The 26,292-nt window shown below is 35.8% G+C and overlaps 2 protein-coding genes across 2 annotated transcripts; one reads left to right on the top strand and one right to left on the bottom strand.

The window, feature by feature from the left end:
• Positions 1-49: 49 nt before the first annotated feature.
• On the bottom strand, positions 50-13,092 carry LOC144450448 (kelch-like protein 9). The gene is made up of 2 exons (XM_078141049.1): positions 12,977-13,092; positions 50-9,100 (listed from the first exon to the last, which is right to left on the bottom strand). The coding sequence occupies exon 2, from the start codon at positions 9,072-9,074 to the stop codon at positions 7,317-7,319; it is 1,758 nt and encodes a 585-aa protein (XP_077997175.1). The 5' UTR covers positions 9,075-9,100; positions 12,977-13,092; the 3' UTR covers positions 50-7,316.
• Positions 13,093-13,311: 219 nt separating this feature from the next.
• On the top strand, positions 13,312-22,013 carry LOC144450818 (kelch-like protein 26). Its single transcript, XM_078141553.1, has 2 exons — positions 13,312-13,434; positions 18,281-22,013. Exon 2 carries the CDS (start codon positions 18,294-18,296, stop codon positions 20,100-20,102), a length of 1,809 nt encoding a protein of 602 aa, XP_077997679.1. The 5' UTR covers positions 13,312-13,434; positions 18,281-18,293; the 3' UTR covers positions 20,103-22,013.
• Positions 22,014-26,292: the final 4,279 nt, after the last annotated feature.

Raw genomic sequence — 26,292 nt, 5'->3', positions numbered from 1 at the left:
AATAAAATGGACTGGCAAGAAAGAGTTGAGAATGGCAGAGTTGTGTTACATATATGATTTACAGATGTTATAGAAGACTATTACATTTTACTATTAAACTGAATTTTATACACAAGCAATAGACATAAATACTCATTGAAATATTGGCACCACAAACGTCAAATATTTCAAAACATCTTGCACGAATAAAAATGTCCTGATTCATGTCATTGTCAAATAATCCCAGTTCAACGTACTATATACAAAAGACAATGAATTTATAGACGTGATAAAAATAAAACGATTCTTATGATTCATTCCAAATGACAATCATAAATATGTACAGTAATCCAGTCTGTTACGTTAAACTTTACATTTGGCAAATTTCTATTGGGTCATTCAAATGTGACAGTGCTACACAGTGACAAAGTGTACAGCTTGCTGTCAATACGGGTTATTTAGCATAAAAACAAAAGAAATATCCACTCTTCTCATGGTGGCGCTGACACACATTTGAAGTTATTGCAGTGTCTGATTTTGGCAACTTAATATATATTCATAAGTTATGACTTTGCTTTTCTAGTAGTATACAGTTCATTATCTACTTGGTTATAGTAATGGCTTCACATTTGTGGTCTATGTACGGTGGCCCAGAGATGAAATATTTTGCTCTTAAAAAAATTAATTATTTATTCCACAAAGGTATTGTTCCTATGTCACCTGTGGGCCACCATATCTAAGTATACATATTTTAAAACTAGATTTACAGTTCAAAGTTGGGACTAGACGCTTCGTGCATGTACAAGGCAATGAGGAATGCAATCACAAATTCACATTTCAGAGTTTCTATAACTTTAAAAATAATTCAAGAAATCAGGTGTGCTTGAAATTTCTTTTCACCGATACATTACGTTTTCGTTGCTTTCTTTACATTTTCTATAGTATCATGTACCTTTACAGTTTCATATTGCTTCCTAACTGAGCTAGCATGGAGTTAACGTGTTGGGTTCACTCAGTGGTAACATTAGGCTAGGGCTAACACTTTCACAGTATGCGTTAGTAACTAGAAGGGTTAATACCTGCACCAGTCTAATGTTAACATCGAGCTAGCTCAGTGCTAATATTAGGCTGGGACTAACACCTCACCAGTATGTGTTAGTAACTGAAAGGGTTAATACCTGCACCAGTCCTATGTTAACATCAAGCAAGCTGAGTGCTAACACTAGGCTGATGCTAACACCATAGCAGTATGTTTTTAGCATACTGGAAGGGTTAATAATATCTACACCAGTCCTATGTTAGCATCAGGCTAGCTCAGTACTAACACTAGGCTGACACTAACACCTTAGCAGTATGTTTTTAGCAACTGGAAGTGTTAATATCTACACCAGTCCAATGTTAACATCTGGCTGGCTTAGTGCTAACACTGGGCTGGCACTAACCCCCTCACCAGTACAGGTTGGCTACTGGAATGGTTAATGCTTGAAATAATAACACCAGACTAGCTCGGTACTAACACCAGGCTGACATTAACACTTCACCAGCATGTGTTAGCAACCGAAAGGGTTACTTTCCTACACCAGCATAGCAAATCATTCCCTACACTGATCTAGCAAATCAGAAATAGATTCTTGTGCTGTACTTAGCATATATCTCATAATAAAGTCACATGGATTGAATATTATTTCTAAAAATTTCTTAGTCAAAACCAGTAGATAGTATCTGATCATTCAGAATAAGAAAACACAACATTAAATAACTAATGTTTTCATTTTTTGTGACTACATGTACATATATATGTATCTATACATGTACATATACTAATACTCATACACGACAATATGCTGAGAAATTATGTGCACAGGGTATATGAAAAGGAAATATTTACATATTATTCCCAATATTTTTTTTTGTTCAGCCAAGGAAAATATGAGTGACCTAAGAGGTCTTGTCACTATGAGTCGCTAGACGAGTAGAGACAAGATCCCTTAGGTCACAAGCATTTTCCGGCCGAATGACATAAAATATTATATTGGGGAATAATATCAGTATCCCTCCTCAAGTATATTTTGTGAAAAATAAGGAAAAATTATGGTGAATTGGAACATTGTGATTCATATTTCGAGCACCACAAAACCAGTGGCGCTGAAACAGGTTGTTGTGACGTAGAACGACCAGAGTATATAATCCATATTTTCTGTTCAGAGACAATAACTTGGCTTGTGTATAGTATAATACATAATATTGTAATATCACGGTGTCAAGGTTTGAGAAAAAGTTCTGTAATCAAAGTATGAGAAGAAAAACCTGACGCCCGTGGCCATACTACAGTAGAAACACTTTGAAGGGATAGAATTCAAGATCTCATCTACCAATTGTGCTCTATGCACTTCAGGACACAAAATGTAATCAGAATTTGAAAGATAAAATCCCCTGTGGACATGCTTACCGAGCAGGGAAAAGTAGAGCTGAAATCTCAAATCTTACAGTAACATTTAGGAAGAGTAAGTAATTAGAAAAGCAACGGTTAGGCAAAATAAAAAAAATGTTTGTTTCCAATAACATGACTTCGGAAAATAGGGTAGGTAGGTCAGAATTTTATTTTATTTTACTTTGTTTAAAATTACTTTGACCTCAGGATAAGAAACGCATCAGTCACAATACTTTCGTAAGAGTTTGAGGTGTAAAAGAAGTAAATGAAGACTATTTTAAGTTGACAAAAACATGATGAAAACATGATGCAGACTGTACTGTTACAGTCTAAAAAGACTGGTTTCTCTCTGGAATATGATCGGTTGTTTTTAAAAATGTGACTACACATGAGGCAAAGCATGAAAGTGTACACAGAAATAAAAGTAAATTGTTACCATTTTACCTTTGTTCATGCAAACATATGTATAGGGTCAAAGGCTTAAAGTGGTCATAATGATGAGGATTGGGCATTTATTTTTGATTGTTAATCTACAAAACAATTTTATCATGGCTTCCAATTTGAAAAATCAATGTGAAACAACACATGCCAAGTACTTCTTTGTAACTCAATACATTGCAAAGCATTAATAAATGTGTAAAATATTTGTTATGGTACATACAATGACAAACATTCAACAATTTTTTTTAGCATTTTGTAATTCATTGAGTTATAAATAAGGACTTGGTCAATGTTGTTTCACATTGATTTCTCAAGTAGGAAGCCATGATAAAATTGTTTTGTATATTTAAAAATCTAAAAATTAAGTAAATATCCAAAACTCATCCATATCGCCACTTTAATCTAGGGTTGGTCAGGCTATCGGAAACATAAATTTTTTTTGGTTTGGCCTTATGTTACTGGCTTTAAGCCTTGAACACTTATTTTTATACATAGAATTTTTATAGCTTGAGATATCTGTGAATCTCAGGGCAATCACGACAAAATCGTGATAACATTTTCTTTTACAAATGTAATCCTACAGATTGACATCGCTCTCAAAAACAAATTAGATAATATACCATATTGTAAATGTGACAAATAACATGAGAATGGAGATTTGAAACTCTCCTGGCAAATATTTATTTTTCAAATTTTATTTTTAAAGTTGGGATTTTTTTGGATGTCGTTTTACACACTCACTATTGTTACTAATGTTAGATTGTATCTACAAGGTTAAGGTTGGGGTCATTTTTAAAAAAAAGTCTATTGAGAGAGTGAGATAATCCTTTTTTGAAGTTGACATCTGAGAACAGTTGGCTGGCATCCCTAAAATTTTTGTTGCTTTTATTTTCAATCATTCACATTGTGTAACTTGTAATTTGATATTTCTTTTGGAATTTTAATTTACAAAACAATTTTATCATGGTATCCTACTTGAAAAATCAATGCCAAGTCTTTATTTGTCACTCAATCAATTACAAAAAAAATTAATAAAATGTGTAAAATGTTCGTTATTGTACGTACAATAACAACAAAGTTTATACAGCTTTTTTCAACTTAATGAGTTACCAGACTTGACAATACATAGGAGGCCATGATCAAACTGTTTAATAAATTAAAAATCCAAAATATATATTTTCACATTGATTTTTCTAGTAGGATGCCATGATAAAATTGTTTCGTAAATTAAAAGACGCACCGTTATTTTGCAGTGTAGCAGAAGAAATAACAGCTCTGGTTTGCGAGACTGGAAATGGAATACACATGTATCCCTTTAAGCTATCAATCAACCTGCCCTGTAGATGTTGGTTATCTGTGTTGTAAAATCTGAAATCAACTGAACACGTGTTCAACTGACAATCCTTCTTAACCATATATCTCTGACATGATTTGTATTCCTGGCATGTTTTGAGATGCCACAGTAGTTTGCATTTATCAAGTCCCCAGAGTGAGATGTATCATAGTACGGTGTTATGTGGATAGGCTATGTATAGACAATGGGGGCACAGTCTGTAACTTTATATCACGGTTTTTGTTGGTTACGTTTGTTTAAAAGGATAGTCTGTAACTTTATGGTCTTTGGTGGTCACGTTTGTTTACATTGGCACAGTCAGTAACTGAATGGTCTTTGGTGGTTACCTTTTTTTAAAGGGACACAGTCTGTAACTTTATGGTCTTTAGTGATTACATTTGTTTAAAGGGGCAGTCTGTAACTTTATTCTTTTGTTTAAAGGGGCAGTCTGTAATTTTATAGTTTTTGATGTTTATTTTTTTATTAAAGGGATAAAGCCTGTAACTTTATGATTTTTGGTGGTTATGTATGTTTCATATTGAAATATCCGTGTCACTCCAGCTACTAAAACACCAATGTGACCTACGCTAAACTTCATACATACACTATGAACTCATAAGAAAATTAATTCCACGATGGCAAATAATCTCAATAATTATTTGCCCATGATTTCATGTACCATGGGCCAGTAATACCAGAATCAAAATTGACACAATTTGGAATCTCAAAATTGGATGTTTAGGCTGTACTAGTTGAGCTGTTTCAGGATTTACCAAATTAAGTACATTTTTGACACAATGACAGTATCTTTATATACTGTGCTGCTTCTTCACTCACATTGATTGTACACAGCAATCTGTACTGTATATCAGGTGAACTTTAAGGTTCAGTTGACATGCTGCTTATTTTGTTGACAGAATATTTACGACAACCCCTTCACACTAAAGTGTATGGCATTTTGTACTCATGAATATTTAATGTTCAACCACTGAATAATGTATTTCTACTATCTCCCATGATGCAATAGTCTATAGCAAAGATACCCTATTGAAAAAGACAATTGATGTTTCTCTGAAATCACAAATAATTGTACGCGATGTAAATTCATGGTTTGACTCTCCAAAACCCATGTTTTATGAAAATTTAGTGGAGTGGCATTCCCCTTTAAGCCCATTCTTGTAAAACGTGTGTAAGTATCATTACAATCTAAAAATGATAAATATTATCAATCAAATATTAATTAAGTACCATAACCTTTTATTTTTATTTTAATACAAATGTCATTATCAGTGATTTATCTAAAGCAGTATTTGACTCGAGTGTACGAAGAAAGTATTATTACAATAACTTCTTTGAAAAAAAAAATTTCTTTAATTTCTACTGCTAGGGTTAGAATTCTACAAAAGTTGATTGAATGACGGATGATTGCACAATTTAATTTTACACAAGCTCAATAAACAAACTTTGTTCATTTACGACAAACCCCCTCTCTGTACAGATGAAGTGTAAAATAAGATTAGATTTTTAGTGAATTTCAAGTTTTTTTTGCAAATTAATTCTTGTGCCATACATTTTACTTGGCATTGTGATAGTTTTTTATAAGTTGTTAAGGTCCTTCTTTGTTTAAATTTCATCTTGGATATTAGGTTTTTAACAGTTTTTAAGGTCTCTCTGTTTTATGTCGGACATTTTTACAGTTTAAGCCTTCGTGATGCTTTTTCTTTTTTTAGTGCTGTAAAGCGCATTGAGGCTGTTGCGTAATGCGCTGATAAGAATGTATTATTATTATTATTATTATTATTAAAAGGAAATATCACAGTTAACCACAGACTACTTCGGTGATATTACAGTGCAAACAGGGTTACCTTGGCATTTTATTCATGGGACAGGATGTTTTTTTATGTTAAGACAGACACATTTTAACTCCACACTAACAACAACAGAGATACCACACACACAGAAGGATCCATTATCCAATCACATTGAAGCGTGATAAACATTGCTCACTAGAAACAGGCTTCTGCTGAAATAATTACTCATGGACTTGATTTTAATGGCTTCAAATATGTTTACTTTCCAACTGATAATCAACATGTTAACTTGACTACTTCTACATCCCCATTGTGAGCATTATGTGATTGTTTCTTTTGCACTTGAAGTTGTTTGAATGTATGTAAAAAATGTCATGCGATATTAGTAAAAGAACTAAAACACCAAGGCAACATCATTTGTACTGTAAAATGAAATCTTCACTTTCAGGACATGGCAAATTTTACCAAAATAGTTACTGTACATGACCACTATTTTAGTTCTATAAACCAAGAGATCACCCTTAGAAGTTGGCACCTCCCTTCCAGAACTTCACACAGTGAGAGAGAGACAGTGGTTACTGTATGAAGTCACCAAGACTTTGTTAGTAACAATCCTATCGACAACACTAAAAGTAGAATAGATATTGATACTTGACTCCATATTATGTAGTAATAGTAAAGTTACCTTATTGGAATCAAGTTTTTGAAGCAACTATGTATGGTCATGTCTTTCGAAAATACGAGAATCCATTGAAATTTGAGAACACCAGCCATCCCTCAACCACGAATGTGGATACCATCTCCCACCTATTTACCATAATCTACTGTCAGGTGATTCCACTAGGAGGTCACCTGACCAAACGGCATGCCATCATTACGCTGATGTGTGAGTGATTCGGACGAAAGCTACTTAGTCGCTTCAAAAACTAGATTCCACTGAGGGAACTTCACTAACACTAAAAGTCTTAGTTATTAACTAGCACACTCTTGATTATCTCTGTTTGTCTCATCTTAGGCATCTATAATCACTAATTTACTCGAAGAGGACCATTTTAAGTAATGACCTTTGATTATATTTTTGTGACCTGTTGATTTCGTAAATTTGAACCCAATATCCTCCAAAAATCAAAATAAAGTAGGCAGGCATACTCTTCAATTCTGTACTCACTACACGATTGCATTTTCATTAATTACTACACCTTTCAGTACATACATGTATCTCTATGATTTTCAGTAATTGCTACCTGTATCAGATAGCAGCTCTCTGACACCCTATTGGTTAGTTTCAAACTCCAACAAGCTAGGCCATTCATTTTCAGCTTTAGCTCTCTGATACCCTATTGGGGAGTTTCAAACTGCAACAAGCTAGGCCGTTCATTTTCTGTTGCAGTTGACCTACTATCTCCCACTGATTAGTTTTGGGGTCATACCTCTCAATGCGGTCAGTTTTACCCTGTGCATTCCAGGAGTATCCGCCTGCAATGTAGATTTTCTTGTTGACTACCGACAGGATAGTTTCGCTGTGTGGAGTCATAAGTGAGCACAACACTGCCCATTGATCTGTAGTTGGGTTGTACCCTTCCACCGTCATGACGTCAACGCGATCACCATTATTATTGAGATGATTTCCACCCATCACGTATAGCATGTCGTCAACCATACACATTCCGTGCCAACCACGACGTGTATGCATACAACTCTTGGTTTGCCAAGTATTGCTCGCAGGATTATAACACTGCAAGCAGTCTGTGTACCTCCCATTGCTCCAACCACCAGAAACGTACAGTTCATGCTGATATATTGTACCTGCATGTGCATTACGTGGCTCATCCAAAGGTGCGACAAAAGCCCAGCGGTTTTCACAGGGTGTGTAGCACTCCACCGTGTTGACCTGTCCACGTGCGTTCTTTCCACCAACTGCATACAACCGCCCGTCCAACGCACTGAGGTGGAACCGACAGCGTGGTTCTTGTAGGTGTGCTATCTTCATCCATTCATTGAAACGTGGATCATATCGGAATGCAGCACAGACAGCTTCCTTTCCAGCTGTATCTTTGACATTCTGACCACCAACACAATACAGGTATCCATCCATGACAGTGACATTATGATAATAGACCCCCATCTGCATTGGCATGAGTTCAATGTGTTTATTATTGCTGCAATATGCCATCACCTTTTCAGATGGCTTTCCTTTGTATCCACCAAGAGTGACCAGCGTCTCCTCTGACGTGCGTATCTGAGTACGGATACTTTGTTGCAAATGTTGATGGAAGGGCATTGACTGATAAGTAAACGCTTCCAAAAGCAGATTCATACACTCTTTATCTTCTGTCATGAAGTCTACTGCACGTACACGATTCGCAAGATCAAATGGCCGCATTAATGGGAACCGTATATTCTCCATGAGTTGTTTTGCAAGTGGGAGTCTTTCTTCTCCTCCATGTCGAATCCACTCCGCTGCAATCTCAAACAAATCCAACTCTGTACATCCGCATATATCATTGCTACTGAGAAATCCTTTGAGATCCGAGAACGGCAATTGCAAGAATCCTTCAGACGCTTCTTTGAAATGTCGCATCAGAAAGTTGTAAGTGACACGGTGAACATCACTCAGATGGAATGTCTGCGCCATCTGATAGATCAATAAACAATTATCAATGGCGACCTCGTTCTGTAGGAATTGTGAACAAACATCAATGCAGGGGGTGACTTGCAGATGGGTAGTTGTTCCAAGGATGTCATGAATATTGTTCATGCTAAGTTCAATCTGTCCAGTGTAGATAAACTCTAAAACATCTTGCAGACCCTTTGCACCTATCCCTTTCAATTCTACTTCCCTTTCAACAGACTCTTTCATTCCCCCTGTGAACATGGCTTTGAAGTAATCACTGCAGGCCGATAACACACACCTGTGTGCGCCAAATGTCTTGCCATCAGCAATTAAAATAACATCATGTAGGAGTTGATCATAATGTAAACTGTTCAAGCCATGTAAGATGTTTGCACTGTAATTAGGTGCAATGACTCGTTTTGCTTCATAGCCCTCGGATGACATATCAGCCTGTTCTGAGGCCATTTCAAGTCACAGGAAAACTAGCGAACCTGCAAATCAAAATAGAGAAAAAGATTTCAAGAATTACAATAACAGCTATAGAAAATGTTAGAAATACACAAAAACGTCCTTGCGAGTTTTAGAAACTTCTCGTTCTGTCGTCATACTCATAGTTTAATTTAACGGGAAAATAATCTGTGTTTTGCATATTGGGATATACATATTTTGTTGGGTAAAAACTGGCATATGTCATGTCATAATCACAACTCCGATAAGTCAAATTGCTTAACATGAGTAGCACTCGACAGGTATCATTGACAGCGACATATCCCACAATTTCATGTAAAACTGTTTTGTGAACATTAGTGCAATACTGCGATACTTTTTCAATATGTGACATTTCACCCAAATATGTATAAACTCAGGTATGTCCCTTTCAAGTGGCTATATGGATGAGGATTTGGTATTTATTTTCGATTTTTAATTTGTTATAAAGCAATTTTAATTTTTATGATGGCTTCCTACTTGAAAAATAAATGTGAAACAACATATGCTAAGTCCTTGTTTGTAACTCAATAAATTACAAAAGATAAATAAACATGTACAAACATTTGTCATTGTAGAACAATAACAAACTTTTTACACATTCTTCAGCTTTTTGCAAAGTATTGGGTTACAAACACAGACATGGCATATGTTGTTTCACATTTATTTTTGAAGTTGGAAGCCAGGATAAAATTGTTTTATAAATTCAAAATTCAAAATAACTACCCAATCCTCATCCATATAGCCACTTTAACTGTCAATTCTCAATATAAAATAATGCTACCAAATGTACATGTACATGTATCACTAACAACCTGATTTTATTACCCAAATGTATAAATGATTAAAAATAATGGTAACAGAAAACAAAAGAGGGGTGGGTAAATGGGGGGTGTCAAGAAATAGCTTACAGCTAGTCTAGCCTGACCCCCAATCATACACAAGTCATGGTGTAAGTGGTTTATGTAACATTTTCAGAAAAACCAGATTTGTAAATGTAACTATAGGCTTCCAAAGCACTGACCTAAGCCCCTGACATATGCCCCTGCTGTCTCACCTGAGCTACACTATGCAATTTCACCAAAATGTGTGCCAACTCATGACTTGGCACATTGCCAAACCAGTCCATCAATCCCATCTGTATGCAATGAACATGATTGAAGATAATCCAAACATGTAGGCATATTACCGAGAAATTAGGTCAGTCATAAAGATGAACGTGTTTGCACAAACGAATTGAAATAATCCAGTAAAAAATAGTAGAAAAAGTAAATAGGGTAATTGCTCACAGGGATTTATCACCGACTCAGTGGAGAATAAATCAACCATCACAAATGACTGAAATTCTGTATTTTCAAATGATCAATTTTCCCTTAAAAAAAATTTACATTGTGACTGGTCTATTTCATGGAAAGTGATCAGGAGATTGTGGGCGATGGAGAAGTTGTGCAAACAAGAATGTGGCGAAGCTTTCTAGTGGAGTGTGCAACTATAAAGTCAAGTCAGTCAGATCTCATATGGCTTTATTGTGGAGAGGATGTGAGTCAACAACAAAACTGTCTGAAATATTAATAATTTCCATGCGAAAAAAACAACAACTAATGACTACTAATCAGGTTGGGTGGATAAAGATTTATTGAGGTTTCATTTATTTTTACAGCTAATTTTCATTTTTGAATAATTTTAATGAGTATAGACAGGATTTAAACTGAATGAGATATGATGACATCAAAGCAGTTACCATGGTTACAGCGGTCACAAGGTACAGGTCATTACATTACCACTCCGTACTGTGCTCTTAATGACTACAATCAGATATATCATTAATTTATCATATGAATATTTTACTGAACAGAATGTGGCACATTTGCGTACACACGAATTTAACATTTATTACACAGTATATTTACATCTAAAGTAAACATTGTAATTAAAATCTAAATTAATGTAATATTTAGATGAATTCTATATTTAGCTGTGATATTTGGGTATGGAAAATTCAGGGTGTCTGATCACTCTATTCCAAAGTTGAATTGTTCCACATCAATTGCTTTTCTTTCAACTATTTCTAACTTTGCAAGAAAACTGTGTTTCAACACATTTTTCACAATTTTTTTGGAGTAAAAAACAAATATTGGGAGAGCAAAATACAAGACTAGAGACAAGATTTAATAGATTAAGGAAGTATAGTGGAATCTGGAGATTTTGTTGGCGTTCTAGGAGCGTATATTTCTAGAGCTAGGTGGAAGTGATCATTGACCAGAGACCTACATGTATACATACATGTGTAAGTAGTTCTCTTCCCCCCCCCCCATCATTTGGTTGTATTACATTGGTTTATGTGTACATATAAATGTACTGTGTTTCTACAAATACGCACAAAGAGAAACTTGTTGTACCAAATGATACATTTTACACTTCGTTTTCATTATGTTATTTCATCAAGCAATCATCTCATACGAGTAATTCAGTTTTGTAGTGACTAATAAGCCCGGTGGGCTGGGTGATGTGTTTGCTTTCTGATATTATTATTGCCAATTTGTAAAATGTATATCACATGTCACTATAATAAACAACCTTTACTTTTACATCTCACTCTTTTTTTTCAATTTTCAGTGTTCTACCACATTGAGATTATCCTTGTGTGTGCTGCATTTGTGGATGGATATGCTAAAAACAAAACAAAACAAAACAACGCAAGACAACACAAACAAAGCAAAACAAACAAACAAACAAATAAGACAACACAACACAAAACAAAGCAAAAAAATGAAATAAAAATATGAATTGAGTATAGTAGTTTCTACTTCTTGCTATAACTTTTTTTAAAATATCCTTTGTAGATGTTTTGCCTCTTGTAGAAATTTCAACATAACCCAAAACATTGGTGACCCAACCCAGTCATGTGATTTCCAAGAATGTACTTCACACAAATATTGTATAGAATTAGAAATGGCCATATTTTGTTAGATTGAGTTGGTAATTTGTTCACTTAAAAAAGACATTCAGTTATTTTCTAATAACATTAACAAAGCAATGTGGTGTTTCACATGAAACACAATTTGATCAATCAAAAACAGCCCTAGAGTAATCCAAAGTGGTCTACAGTACCATAGGCCAAATAAAAAAAGTTGTTTGGTACTGATTACCCAACCCCCACCTATTTTTTCATGCCGACTCTAAACTTTTTTTTTTTTTTTTTTTTACATACATGTATTTGAGAAAAAAATGTTTGAGAAAATCGCGAAAATTGTGAAATCTCGCAAGAAATAGTGGATGCGGAAACTGAAATCAACTTAAAATTTAAAAAGACAATATAAAACTGTTCTTCCAATCTGTAATACTAATAGCTGTACATCTGATGAGAAGAAGCCAATGAAACAGAGACCATATTAAAAACAACAGAAAAACATAACTACCTGAACTAGAGAATCACAAATGAACAAAAAAAAATAAAACTGAAAATCTATCAACCCAACAATTTTTTCGCCTTATGAATACGTAATAAATTAAATCAACTATCATAAATTCTTACATGTTTACATGTATGATGTAGGGAGGCGTGACGTATGTACGCTTACCCAGGTTTGTATCATGCAAGGATGTTAGTATCCACGTAGCGACTTAGCGAATGGTCAAACAGTAATGCATTTGCTAAGTAGTTCCTTCTACATACACAGGTAAAAGGATTTTGTAAATATCTGCATCAGAATGAAGTTTAGGGAAACGGAAACAAGGTGTTTCGTCAACACTTCCTTTCACCTCATTCACTCCATCCAAATTTGATCAAACATGAGGAGAGGGTATTATTTTGTTACTGGTTACTACCATGTTACATCACAGAATATACTATACATTTGTAAAATAAATTAGACGCTTACCTTTCCAAGGTGCGAATTTCAGTTTGTTATTGACGAAATTATGCAGAATATAACGTTTAAAATCCGTGCAAAAGAACGATTGAGATATCGTTTCCCGTAACTCCTTCAGTAGCCCCGGAACTACGTAACGGACTGCCTAGGTTTGCAAATAAAATGTGCCAACGCCACAATATTTTTCGTTGCAGGAACAAGGACGTTTTGAGGGCTGAGATTTGAGCTTTTCAAGTATAACATTAATTGCATATTCACTCCACACTGATAGAAATCCATAAATTCGAAAGTGAGATTCTAATATATTGTTGTTGATGTTATTGAGGAAGTTAAGCACTCTGGAATGACCTTTCAACTTTATCCCCATTCCAACTTGATCCCGTGGACGTGGAAACCTAAACAAGTGAACCTGAAGGGGAATTCGGGACCGAAGGCAGTAATATTTACAAAATATCCCCGATTTCTAGGTAAGAGACGGGAGTTAAATCCAAGTTCACGTGTTGTATTTGCTTAAAAGTGATATGATAGGCATTGTTTCCGAGGTAATATGAACACAAAGCGAATGACATTGACGAGCCGTGTCTTGCTTGTACGAGAAGATGGTTTGTTGTGTTCGTAACGCAGCGTCGCGTTTAGTTCTTTAAATCAACGCTCACTCCGTTCAATCTCCGATGATCACTGATTTATAAACTTCAGGGAGAGAGTTCGATTGTGCCAGTTTCTTACAGTTTGCCAAAATTACGAGTTACAAATGAATGCTAAAGATAATTACATATATCTTTGTCTGTTTTGGGTTTCCATTTTCAGCAGGGGGTATAACGTAAGTTACAAGTTTTCTAAAATTAAGCGTAATCGGAACCACACAATTTTTGTTATTAGGCCAAGACTCAACTTCTGCCACTTTAACGTTATATACATAGTGTACTACCATAGCACATCTTTTGTGTAACAGTACTGGGGTCACAAACTTTAACCCCCCCAAAAAACAAAAAACAAAACAAAACAAAAACAACAACAACAAACAAACAAACAAACAAAAAAAACAAACAAAAACAAACAAAAACCCACATAGCCATTCAGTAATGATAATATCATAACTAGGCAAAGCCCATAAGCTTGCGCAGGGTAGATTCATTTGTGACCGGCTGCCTGGGCCAGGGTTCGTACACTTGATTTGGGTCATTTTCCAGGGGTGTTGACCATCAAAATTTATTTTATTGAATGACATCTAATTCTCTGACATGGACGAGAAGTAAAGAAAGTCAACACTCTATGCAGTTGTTGGTTTCAAAAACCATCATAGCCATTATATTAATATCGTTCATTTTCAATCAGCCAACTTATCATAGACCCTCCACCAACGTTGGTCTTTGGACAAATGTTTTGTTGAAATGTTGCCGAACATCGCGATTTCTCAATTCAACTTGATGATTTAGGAATGTACCAACAAACATAGGAAAGTAGTTATTCTTTTTAGAACATGTAAACAAAATCAATTATCGACAATATAAATGTCAAAACCGCACTTCCACAACCCGAAAATTCAACTGCGCTATGTCATCAGTGGTCCGTATCATGTACTGCCGTGTGTCAAACTTCTAAATAGTGTAACATTTTCTCCCAGGGGTACAGTGATGCCTCGATACTCGTTACAATGTTACGATAATCGTGCCAACAGGCCTACTGTTACAATATTGCAATGCATGGCGATGTGATGTCACCTATGCTATATGACAATACGGTAGCACATGGAGAATGCACATAGTATATGGAAGGCGCATGCATAGTCACTGCGCGCCGCAATGCATCCCTGGGAGAACCACCAATTTTTTTTGCATAGTATATACGACGTGCATGCGTACTAGTCATTGAGCCGCTGCGCGAGCTATTACATTTTGTACTTTATATCCAATGGATTAACAGTAACATCTGAAACGCCAAAAAGAAAAAATAAGAAAAAGTTTGACTTTTAGATGTGGAAATGTGAAATAATTGACTTTTAGTTAGCTCGTTGAAGAAAAATACACAATGCCTATACAATTTACAGACAGAAAATTTACAAAGAAAATAATATGGAATATATATGCCATGGTCGTTCTATGTCACGACAATACATGTCTATGTCATGACAACATGTGTCTACATCACTGGTTCTGCTGTGTTCGAAATATGAGTCAAAACGTTCAAAATTGTCATTACTTTCCCTGATTTATCTTTGATATTACTGGTGCTGGTATAATTATATTAATATTCTCCAATATTTTTCTTCATTCAGCTGGAAAATATTTGCGACCTAAAGGTCTCTCTGTCACTACGAGTCACTAGACGAGTAGTGACAAAGCAGAGGCCCCTTAGGTCACTCATATTTTCCTTGGCTGAATGAAGGAAAATGTTGGGGAATAACATCTAAAATATATAAAGCTGTGTGAAAAGTGACAATGAAAATTATTGATAATATATGTTGGCATCACATCAATTAATATGTATATGGAAAACAGAATTTACAAATGTGGAGCCTGTCTTATTTGATTAATATAAATTTGAATCATAAGCCTGAAGTCTGGAAATTAGAAAGTTTTGAATATCATTTATGTAAAAGGAGAAATAAGAATTATGGTGGCCCAGTAAAATCTACTACTTTTCTAGTGTATTTATGTTATATTTCTCAACACAATTATGGTACTGGGTATGGAAATTTAATCTGGTGAAGTTTCATGTCTGTTACCATGGTTCCTACAATCAAATTCAAATGAGCACCATGAAAGGAATAGACTTTCATGATAAACTCATATTAATAAGACCCCTGTATATAAACAATTGCACTCTTTGGAAAGTCCAATTTAAACAATCAACGCCAAGTGTAGTATCTGATAACAGGAGGTCATAAAATACAAGACACCAATATCTAGACTAACTGTTACTAAGCACACTATTTTTATAGACAATGTTACAATACAATGAATTGAACCTTAGACTGAGATTGAACACAAGACATCTATTTTACAGTTATCCAACTGGTCTTGGGAAAACCTTGATGAAATGTATAAATATGTATACTATTGGTTATTTATCATGAACAAACTTTGAACTTGGGAAATATTAAATCAGTCAATTTCAAATACAGGGAGAAATTTGACAATTTGAATAGTGGCAATACTTTTTGTTTAGACACACACTCTTTCCCACCTCTCTTACCATGGTACCCAAACCTGCTAATTAACCCTAGTCTTTGAACTCTCTAGCATAATATCTTTCATTACCTTATACATTGATTTGGTACACATTGATTTGACTGACAGTGCATATGGAAAGTAGACACTGCTTGTAATCATCTCATCTGGTTGACCCACCATATTCAGTGTAACTGACACCTTTCACAACAACTGAAGATAGAAATATGACAACTGTAAAGTTAGTTAGTGAAATTAATTTCTTCTGAAAAACTTTTGCACATATTCAACTAACCTAAATTGACTATATACAAACATGGAGGTATACCCCCATGATACAAATGACCACTGTAACAGTATACAATATATATCTTTTTTTTGTAAGTGGTGGTAACTCCACTGTTGAACGTGTATATTCTTGCCATGTCGTGTTTGTGTGATTGGAAGGATGTGAGAGGTCATCAGAACTATGTATGACAATGGCTAAAGTGACTGCATTCACACTGTGTATTGTGTCTGACTGTGAAGAAACTAACACCGCCATGACAAAACACAATGTATGTAGGTCACGCACAATAACATTCTTAGCTTGGTCTGCGAACCAATAAATTAACATGTCTCAACTGGTGAATAACAAATGAGAACAATAATTGCATACAGATTTCCTCAGTACGGTGACTATGTAATGTCACTGAAGGGTCAATTGTATGGCAGATTTATAATGTACAATTGTTGCAAGTCTCTTTCAGTACACATTTATCACAAACACTGCAGTTGTTTTGAAATACTGTTTTCCAGGATACTCTCTAAGTATTAGCCATAAAAGATTTACTGCTTTGATCTGAAGTGCATGTTATTACATGCATGCAATTAATATGCAAATGATCATGTGTTTTAGACAATTAATGCCTTGAATGAATGATAGATTTTTAACAAATTGACCATTTTAGTATACATTAGTAAACCATAGACAGTGGAGGGGAAACGCTCCACTGTCTGTGAGTAAACCAATGTTATCTAATTGTTTATATTATTATGCCTGTATACGATGTTTGAGTTGTGGTGTTGACAAGTGGTGGTTTAATGTCCTTCAGTATATAGAATATTACAGTGATAAAGGGAGTGTAACTACACTGCGTGAAAAGTGGAAACCTAAACAAGTGACCCTGAAGAGGAATTTGGGATCGAGAGCAGTAATATTTACAAAATGGAGTTTCTGGTTTTGTATACATGTTGGTCACACAACAGAAATGCAGCATTTCCAGATTTTCTGCAATTCTGTCATGTGACCATCATGTAAACGAAACAGGTACCTTTTTAAAAAAATTATGATAATCAGTTTATTTTCCCAAATAAATATAATACTAGTGGGTAAATGGGGAGTCAAAATATAGCTTACAGCTAGTCTGGGCCAGTCCCCTCACATACATTTGTATTAATATACAGCTTGGAAATTCACAGCAAGGTGCTAACATGACTTAAAATATGTAATGTATTATGTACACATGATTAAAATTACAAATATACAGTTTATCAGTTATACTGTGCCAGTAGATGTTGCTTGGAGATTTGTTTGAAAATGATATAAAGAATTTATACATTTTATGTTGACAGGGATGTCATTCCAAATTTTTGCAGCAGAAAAAGAACTAGAAAATTGACCTGGGTTTGATCTGGCATGATCTGGATATAGATTTTGATGTAAACAGAGTCGAGTATCATAGTCGTGACTAGCAGCTCTAAAATAATCATACAAAGGATAGGATGATTGTTAGAGGATCAAACCATAAATGAAAGAACCTACTAAATATTTCATAGGCAGTTAAAATTATTCCCATGTAAATGCGGCTTGTAGTATGAATATGTTAATAATGTAGTTAATATGAATTTATTGATACACTGTCTGTATCATCCTTAGTCTATCTGCTAGACCTCGGATGTTCTTCCGATAGAATACGACACACGCCCAAACATCGCTATTGAGGATGGAACATCCAAGCCCTCACTGCGAACTTCGTTCGCTTATAGTATCGAAAGAAAGCCCGAACATCTAGCTGCAAGACTATATCATCCTGTGATTCCTTCTGCTGTGCTAATCCATTTGTTTATAAGGCTTAATTTGTTTACCTCTCATTATCCATAGGTTTCCTAGCAACATGGCACATCTGCATCAGAAGTCTAAGATAACATGTTGTACAGCACCAAATTATGGGAACAGTATTATACAAGCATTCCAGCAACTCCATGAAGAGGACCTATTCCATGACGTCACTTTATTATCTGAAGACTTCCGATCTTACCAAGCTCACCGTCAACTACTTGTGGCATCAAGTGATTACTTCAAAGCTATGTTCTCAGTTGGTATGAGAGAAAGTCAGGAGATGGAAGTACATTTACAAGGAGTTCCTTCAGAGGGTCTTAGCTCCATATTAGACTTCATATACTCAGGAAAGTTATATTTGTCGATGCAGACATTAGACTTTGTTCTGTCAGCCGCTGTGCATTTACAGATTAATGAAGCTATTGAACTGTGCAAAGAGTTTATGAGTTCTACACTTACTGCTATAACCAGTGTTAAAATTTACCAACTAGCTCAACTTTTCTGTTTCACTGATATAGAAAGACTTGCCTTTGACTGTATTCTCAATCATTTTAACATCGCAGCAAGACAAGTGGACTTTCATTTCTTGTCGACAGAGCAGGTTGTAAATTTCCTTAAGCGAAATGACATCAAAGAATGCAGTGAGGTGGATCTGTTTGAAATTGCAGTGTCCTGGGTTGAGCATGATAAGGAGGCCAGGCGCTGTAGTGCAAGTCAGGTGATGAAGAAGATTCGTTTCCCTCTCATGCCAGTGAAAGATTTGGAGAGGAAAGTGTGGAGGGTAGACTTTATGAGGGATGTACCAAAGTGCGCTCGCTTGCTAGATGAAGCTTTAGATTATCAGAGAAACCCTTACCTACAGAACCAGAAACAGACTTGTCGAACTCAAGTCCGTGGTACTGAGCAGGCAATTTGTGTGGTTGGTGGCATGAAAGATCAGCTCGATAGTCAGGTGACAGCTTACAAGATTGGCGAAGATGTTATAGAGCTAGCCGAGATGGAAGAAAGCATGCATGTCCATAGCGCTGCAATGATGGATGGATTCTTGTATTCTGTGGGTGGATGGAGTTTAGGCTCTCCTACAGAGAAAAAAGTTCTTGCATCAACACATCGGTACGATCCACGTATCAATCAATGGATCCAGCTTGCATCCATGAACACAGGACGAACTAATTTTAGTCTTTGTGTGTTTAATGGAAAGTTGTATGCACTAGGAGGTATCACTGAAGTCTCAGAAAGTACAAGTCAAAGAACTGGCTCAGTTGAAGTCTACACACCAGAAAATAACTGTTGGCAGTTAGCTACCCCATTGATGTCTTCCATGAGTTGCCATGCAGGTGCTGTCCTCTTTGATGAAATCTACCTCACGGGAGGCGACGTTTATGTCAATGGCAAATCAACTAATACTGCCATGATCTATGATCCCATATCAGGAAATATGATGGAGAAGGCACCTATGAAAGTTGCTCGTTACTTACACGGTATGTGTGTTCTCAATGAAAAGATCTATGTCATTGGAGGCGTTAATCAGTCGTCGTCACGTACGCGATCAGATGTTTCCGCTGTGGAATGCTACGACCCTCATTCGGACTTTTGGCAGATTCTTGATCAGATACCTTTCTCAAGAAGTGTCTTCTCCCCAGTGGTTCTAGAGGATAAAATCTATATCCTTGGAGGTTATTCATCAATGAAACAACGAGAGACATCAGCAATAATTGTGTATGATCCCGCTGTAGGATGGCATGTTGCTGGAAGCATGGTATCACCAGTGAGTGGACACACCTGCTGTTTACTAACACTCCCAAATACACTCCCTGATCCAAGCATTGCCATGGCAGCTCTCAGTATACAAACTACAGTGTAGCCAGTGAGATAAGTGTTCTGTCTGAGCTGCGAGAAATTACCTGTAGTCTACAGACTTGTTGTTGTCAGTGGCCGCTCTCTAACCAAGTCATCATACAGTCTTATCCCTTTTGAAGCATAGAAATTTGAAATTACCGTAGTGAACCGTGTTAGCGCCCACACTCAAGCAAGGGCCCAATACCTTCATTTAGCAAGCTTAGTTTTTTAGTAAAGATTCAAAGACAAAAAGCTAAAATCATACAAATAATCCCCCATCACATACTAGAATAGATTCACCTATACAGGAATACACTCTGCAATACACCTAGGTGTCAACCATTACAAGGGAGGGGTGTGCGAGCACCCAACCCCGACTTTGAGAAGAGGTTACCATGGAAGCTACCGGTAGTATGGTTAAGTACTGTATTACAAACAGCTCTGCTAAATCTAAGTGGATATTATATGTAAACCTATGATATAATTGATGATGGTGGCCAATTACAAGTGCCCAAGTCAACGTAAGACCCACTTAAATTTTAGCATAGCTGTTGGTGGTAATTTCTTTGGTTTGAGGGGAATAAATCATGGCATTGCTGTAGGATTACTAGATTAGAATCCAACGACATGTCTTTGGGCTAGCGAGACATATCTGTAAGAAAAAAACAACATGCTATAAACAATCTAGTACTAGTAAGTATCATACCTACCAATGCTTTTGAAAAAATCAAAGGTTTCAACTGGTCTTGGGAAAACCTTGATGAAATGTATAAATATGTATACTATTGGTTATTTATCATGAACAAACTTTGAACTTGGGAAATATTAAATCAGTCAATTTCAAGTGCAGGGAGAAATTTGACAATTTGAATAGTGGCAGTACGTTAAAGCTGCACTAGCTGTGACTGAAGTATTATTTTTTTGATTAGACAACCACAAATACATTCATTGAAAATTGTTAAGATATGAATAATTAGGCATTATTTACATTAATTAGGGGTCCAGTATATCCAGAAGTAGTACAGCATCGTTTTGAAATTGTGATCGTTGTTGTTGGGCGCGTTGATTTTTGAGTGTAGACCTAAAAATCAATATGATTGAATTTATTGTACCATATTATGTGTACAGGTGCACAAATACATCTACCTGCAGGTGATTCGTTACTTTCAAAAGGGTGTATGATGTTTTATGAGCAAGTCATTATACCTAAATATAACAGTTTCAAAAACTTTCCAGTTGCAGCCAGTGCAGCTTTAAACTTTCACACTTGCATATATGGACAGAGAAGTAGTTCCTATCTTTGTGCATGATTAGAGTCAAAAGGTTGATTTCGTCCTAGCTGCTTTAGGTAGCCAATAGCCCTACTACTATAATTAGGTATAACAATAGACAAATTGATAGATACACTACAGGCAAGGGTGACATGAGTATACATTATGAAGCACCAGCATTGCTTTCATACCCAGAATTCCATATCCATGTACAGCAGGTCTGTCTCATGGCTGATTTGAAACATCTTATTTTTTTGTATATTTTTTGGATAAGTTGCAACAAGTTAGTGTAAATGACATGTTTGTGACTTTTTGTGACTAAGTAAATCTCACCTTTAGTCCCCAGTCAAAATATGAGTGAATGTGCACAATTTAATTTCATAATTATTTATCCTGTCACAATTCATCAAAAATTAGAGTACAGACACCATTTGTTATTTACAGGACAATCAGCCCACACTCTGTCACAAGAAGTGAAGGGTATTTATGTAAAGTCCATGACCTATGACCTGGGGTCATGACCTAGTAAAGGTCATTGGAACAAGTACTGCATGTATGTTGGAAAACCCCGAGTATAATTTGCTAGATAACTTGTAGGACTTTAACTTACTAAAGATATGTAAATGTTTGCTTTGCTGGAAATCAAAGACATTAAACATTGAGATATGCACAGATAGATGAATTACTTGATTTTGTCTCAACAACAACAACAACAACAACAACAACAACATAAAATACTAGTTTTTCAAGGGATAACATGTACTCTGTCAATACACAAAGTTTAGCCATAATATAATGATGGAACGAATGGCATCGACTTTGTCTGTTCGTGGCAATTCGTAATGATATGAGACATGTCACATGCTAAGACATGGGTAGTTGCATTAATTGATCAGTGCTAAAACACCATTGGTTTTCTATTAACTGTTAAAATGAACCCAAAATATTTCTATGTTCATTCGTTTGATCAATATGCGTTATGGATCGTTACATTCCTTAGTAAAATCATAATTTAAAGGCCAGGGTTTCAGTCCCAGGTTCATGCATTAGTCTAATGCATGAGCCTGGGACTGAAACCCTGGCCTTTACATAATAGTGTTATATTATCAGAGGAGTGCTATTGTTCGACACTGGACAAGTTATGTTCTCATCGACATCAAGTGTGTACTTCTTTATTACATTTTTGCACTAGCTGTAACGTGAATATTATTTCATCGATCAGAAAAACAATATATTTCAGTGAAATTTAAAATATCAATATTAGACATGATAATTAGGAGGAGGTCACGCGTGTGTGTGTGTGTGTGTAGGGCATATAATTGCATTTTTTTAAAAGTGTGTAGCCACGGAGGGTGGGGTGGGGTGGACTTATTGTCCCGTTATCAGAAAGACAAAAGATTTCATATTTTGGCCACTAGGAGTAGTTGAAAAACAGGTTATGGACCAGGAAATGACGTAACTGAGGGTCATGGTAGCACAGGGTAGCTGTAGCCACCTTTGAAAAGATCACTATTACAGTGTTTGACAACAAAAGTTGATGGCATTCTGAACCAGTCAAAGCATTCTGCCAACTTTGTTTTAGATAAATCACTTCATCTTTGGCTACGTACATGGTCTGTTTTTAATAGCCACATAGTTTTGACTACTTCTGATGTTATTTAGCGCTCAATTTTCCTCAAAGTGTGGCAGAAAACGACTGTAAGACGATTATATAGCATACGGTTGGTGTTTATAGTCCCTTCGAAATATCAAATTATAAACGTTATCAGGAGAACATTATATGTATCAGAGAGTAGTTGTCCGGGTATTTCCACAGGTGCGATAGCACTGCAGTGCAACACACCGAAAACATTATTGCATATCTGTATGTAAAAGACATGCAAATGAGTACGCTATCGTTCGTTGCACAGTCTGATGTTGACGGAAACTTGTTGTTTCTGATAAACGTATGGAATCATATGACTCTGTTATTAAGATAATAGATCCATGGGAATAATAACCCTATGATGCTTCATGTCGCCAGTGTGGGTACTCGGGGATATGGTATTTGCACAGCCGCATGCGATGTTGTGGCAGACTTTCACGCTCTGTGCGCGTGAAAGTACTGCCGCAGATATCGATCATCGCAAGCACTCGTGCAAATACCCCGAGTATATGTAAACCACGTCATGGGGATGTCATGTTATTGAATATTGTGTAACCATAATCGAACAAGGGCCTTCAGAATTGATTAACATTATCAAAAACATGTCAGTTTTGACGTACTATATAATATTACACAACTTGACATGTTTACTTGTCTATCGTGTATGAAAAAAACCAAAATTAAAATCGATTTGAGCCCATTTTTATTGCAATAAGAGTACACACTGCCTTACACACTTTTCCTTGGAATTAGAAGACTTAGCCCTAGTGAATTGACTACTCTGTAAGTTATCTGAAGGAAAAAATGAACAATTTTGTCACGTCATCCATCAACCACTACAGTAGCATTTATATGTTGCTATGCAAATAGTGTCATGAGTCGTGTTTGTGACAACCTTTTTGATAAAAAAACGTATGTTTGCGTCCACTACCCCTCCCCCACTCTGGCTAAGTAACCACATAACTACAATAGCTAAGCACCGTTTCACATCAGATCATATCATAGGATTGTGCTTAATACGGTAAGTGTATTGTATACTTTATATGTTCTTGTTTATGTTCTGTGCACTGTTTCATAAAGTGAATTAATAATGCACAAGACATAATGACTTCATTGTATACGAATAGAAACCGTGTTCTATGTAAACAGACTCTTATTGACAAGGAGCCTGGCTAGCCAAAGTGATCTGACTGCTAGACTGATTCGGCATGAGTCAAAGAGGAACAAAGGTGAGGTTCATCCTATGTGCGCTTCTCTATGTACTTATAGGGGACCCAGAGAAGTCAGATCGATATAACTGATTCTACATCGCGAGATCAACCTAACGTAGAGTTGCACTTATTGGCAAATCTTAAAATAAAGTGGTTGTAATTTTGTGCGAGGAAAGCTGGAAAAAAAATTAGAAGTTGAGTAATAATTCAAATCCAAATGTTTTGGATATTGATTCAAAAGTGTTTAGCTCCTAACCATGCTCGTGTACCGGAATGCCTCGCCCCGGTATACTGCAGGACTTTTCGAATCCAAACATTCTAATTATTTCTATAAATTAAATTTCAGAGAGATTGTGCCATCATTTGTGAAAACTCAGACCACTATTTATACATGTAGAGTGATCCGAGCTGAAAATTATGGTTTTCTGGTTTCCTTTTATAGTATAGATAAACGCCAGGTACAGATCAGCCTCACCTTAGTGACATAAGACTAAGAAACCAGTAAGCGACACATGTATTCATTGTTTTTCTAGAATAAACACATTATCCTTTTATTATCAGTACAGTTTTAGAACAGGGTAATGTCGTTCTTCACCACATTACACTTCTTTTATGGGACGTTTAACGCCGTGATCGTCATGTTAAATGCCATCAGAAAACTCGACGATTCCGAACATAAAGAAACATAAAAGAAATGGGTTACGAGGTCAATCTTCGACATTGAAGTTATGGATATCGCGAATGGTATGGCCACAACACTGAAGGAAATTTTGATAACAATATCCGTACCCATGATACTATTTACACATTAAATAACAAATTGATAAAATTTTACCCCAGTCATTTTGAGTTTTGTCTCTAGGAATATAATCATGGAAAGAAGAATTGCTAACTTTGTGTTATCCAAGACAGTTCTTTTATATGCTTTGAACTATCATGGTTGATTGCAAAAAAGACACACATTAAACTGTAATTTCGTGTGTATATTTAATCAATGTTAAGTTGACTTCAGGTTACAAAACCAAATGTCAAACGACCTATATGTCTGTATTTATGGTATGTCAAGTACTTACTGAATTTATAACTTAGAATACAATTCGAAGTTTATTACCTTTTTATTGGTTTGCTAAAATATAAACAGGGTCAAGGAGTATATATCATGGTGGCGGTGGTGCTTTGATATACAGATAAAGTGACAGGTTCGAGTAAAAAGAACCAGCTTTATTGCATTACCTGACTTCAGTTAGCAAATACTGTACCTTTATTTAAATGGTGTTTCTGCGCCTTCACTTTCTACCTTCACTCGTGTTGTCGCACAGGCCATCCTAAGCACTCGTACAAATACCCGAGTATATGCCACTCTTACAACTACACGCCATTGGATATTGTCAACGTGCTATATGGGGTCTTTTCTGAAATGTTTATAGATTTAAACATTTTACTCCGACATTTATGGTAATTGATTGACTTTTTATCGAATCGATAAAGACTTGAATGAGGTATGTCCTACATTGGATGCCATAGCGTAAGATCTAGACTGTCAACAGTCATCTTGACGTTTTTTACCTCCCGTAAGGGTACGGGAGGTATTAAAAGGGGAATGTCCGTCTGTGTGTGTGTGTGTGTGTGTGTGTGTGTGTGTCTGTCTGTCTGTCTGTCTGTCTGTCTGTGTGTCTGTGTCATCATTTGCTAAAAATCGACTGGCTCAATTATAATGAAATTTGGAATATATAATCTTTAGGGTAATGGCTAGACCTGATTAGGTTTTGAGCCAGATCTGTTAATGTTTAATTAGAGATATTTGCATATTAATGAAATCAACTAATTAAGCAATATCTTAAGACTGCATACTTCAATTTCAATATAATTTAGTGTATTCGTTAAACATAACAACATACATTTGTCGTATAAAATTTGGTGATGTACCTTACAGCGTTAACGAATAATTTGCATAATTAATTATTTTTGGTAATTAGGCTGTATCTTAAGAATGCATCCTTCATATTCAACATAATTTAGTACATACGCTAACCATGAGAAAACACATATGTCCTATCAAGTTTGTTGATGTACCTTTCAGTGTTAATG

This window comes from Glandiceps talaboti, chromosome 20, assembly GCF_964340395.1.
Source record: "Glandiceps talaboti chromosome 20, keGlaTala1.1, whole genome shotgun sequence".
Lineage (NCBI taxonomy): Eukaryota > Metazoa > Hemichordata > Enteropneusta > Spengelidae > Glandiceps > Glandiceps talaboti.
The sequence above is the reverse complement of the archived record's forward strand: the minus strand, read 5'-3'. Positions and strand labels throughout refer to the sequence as shown.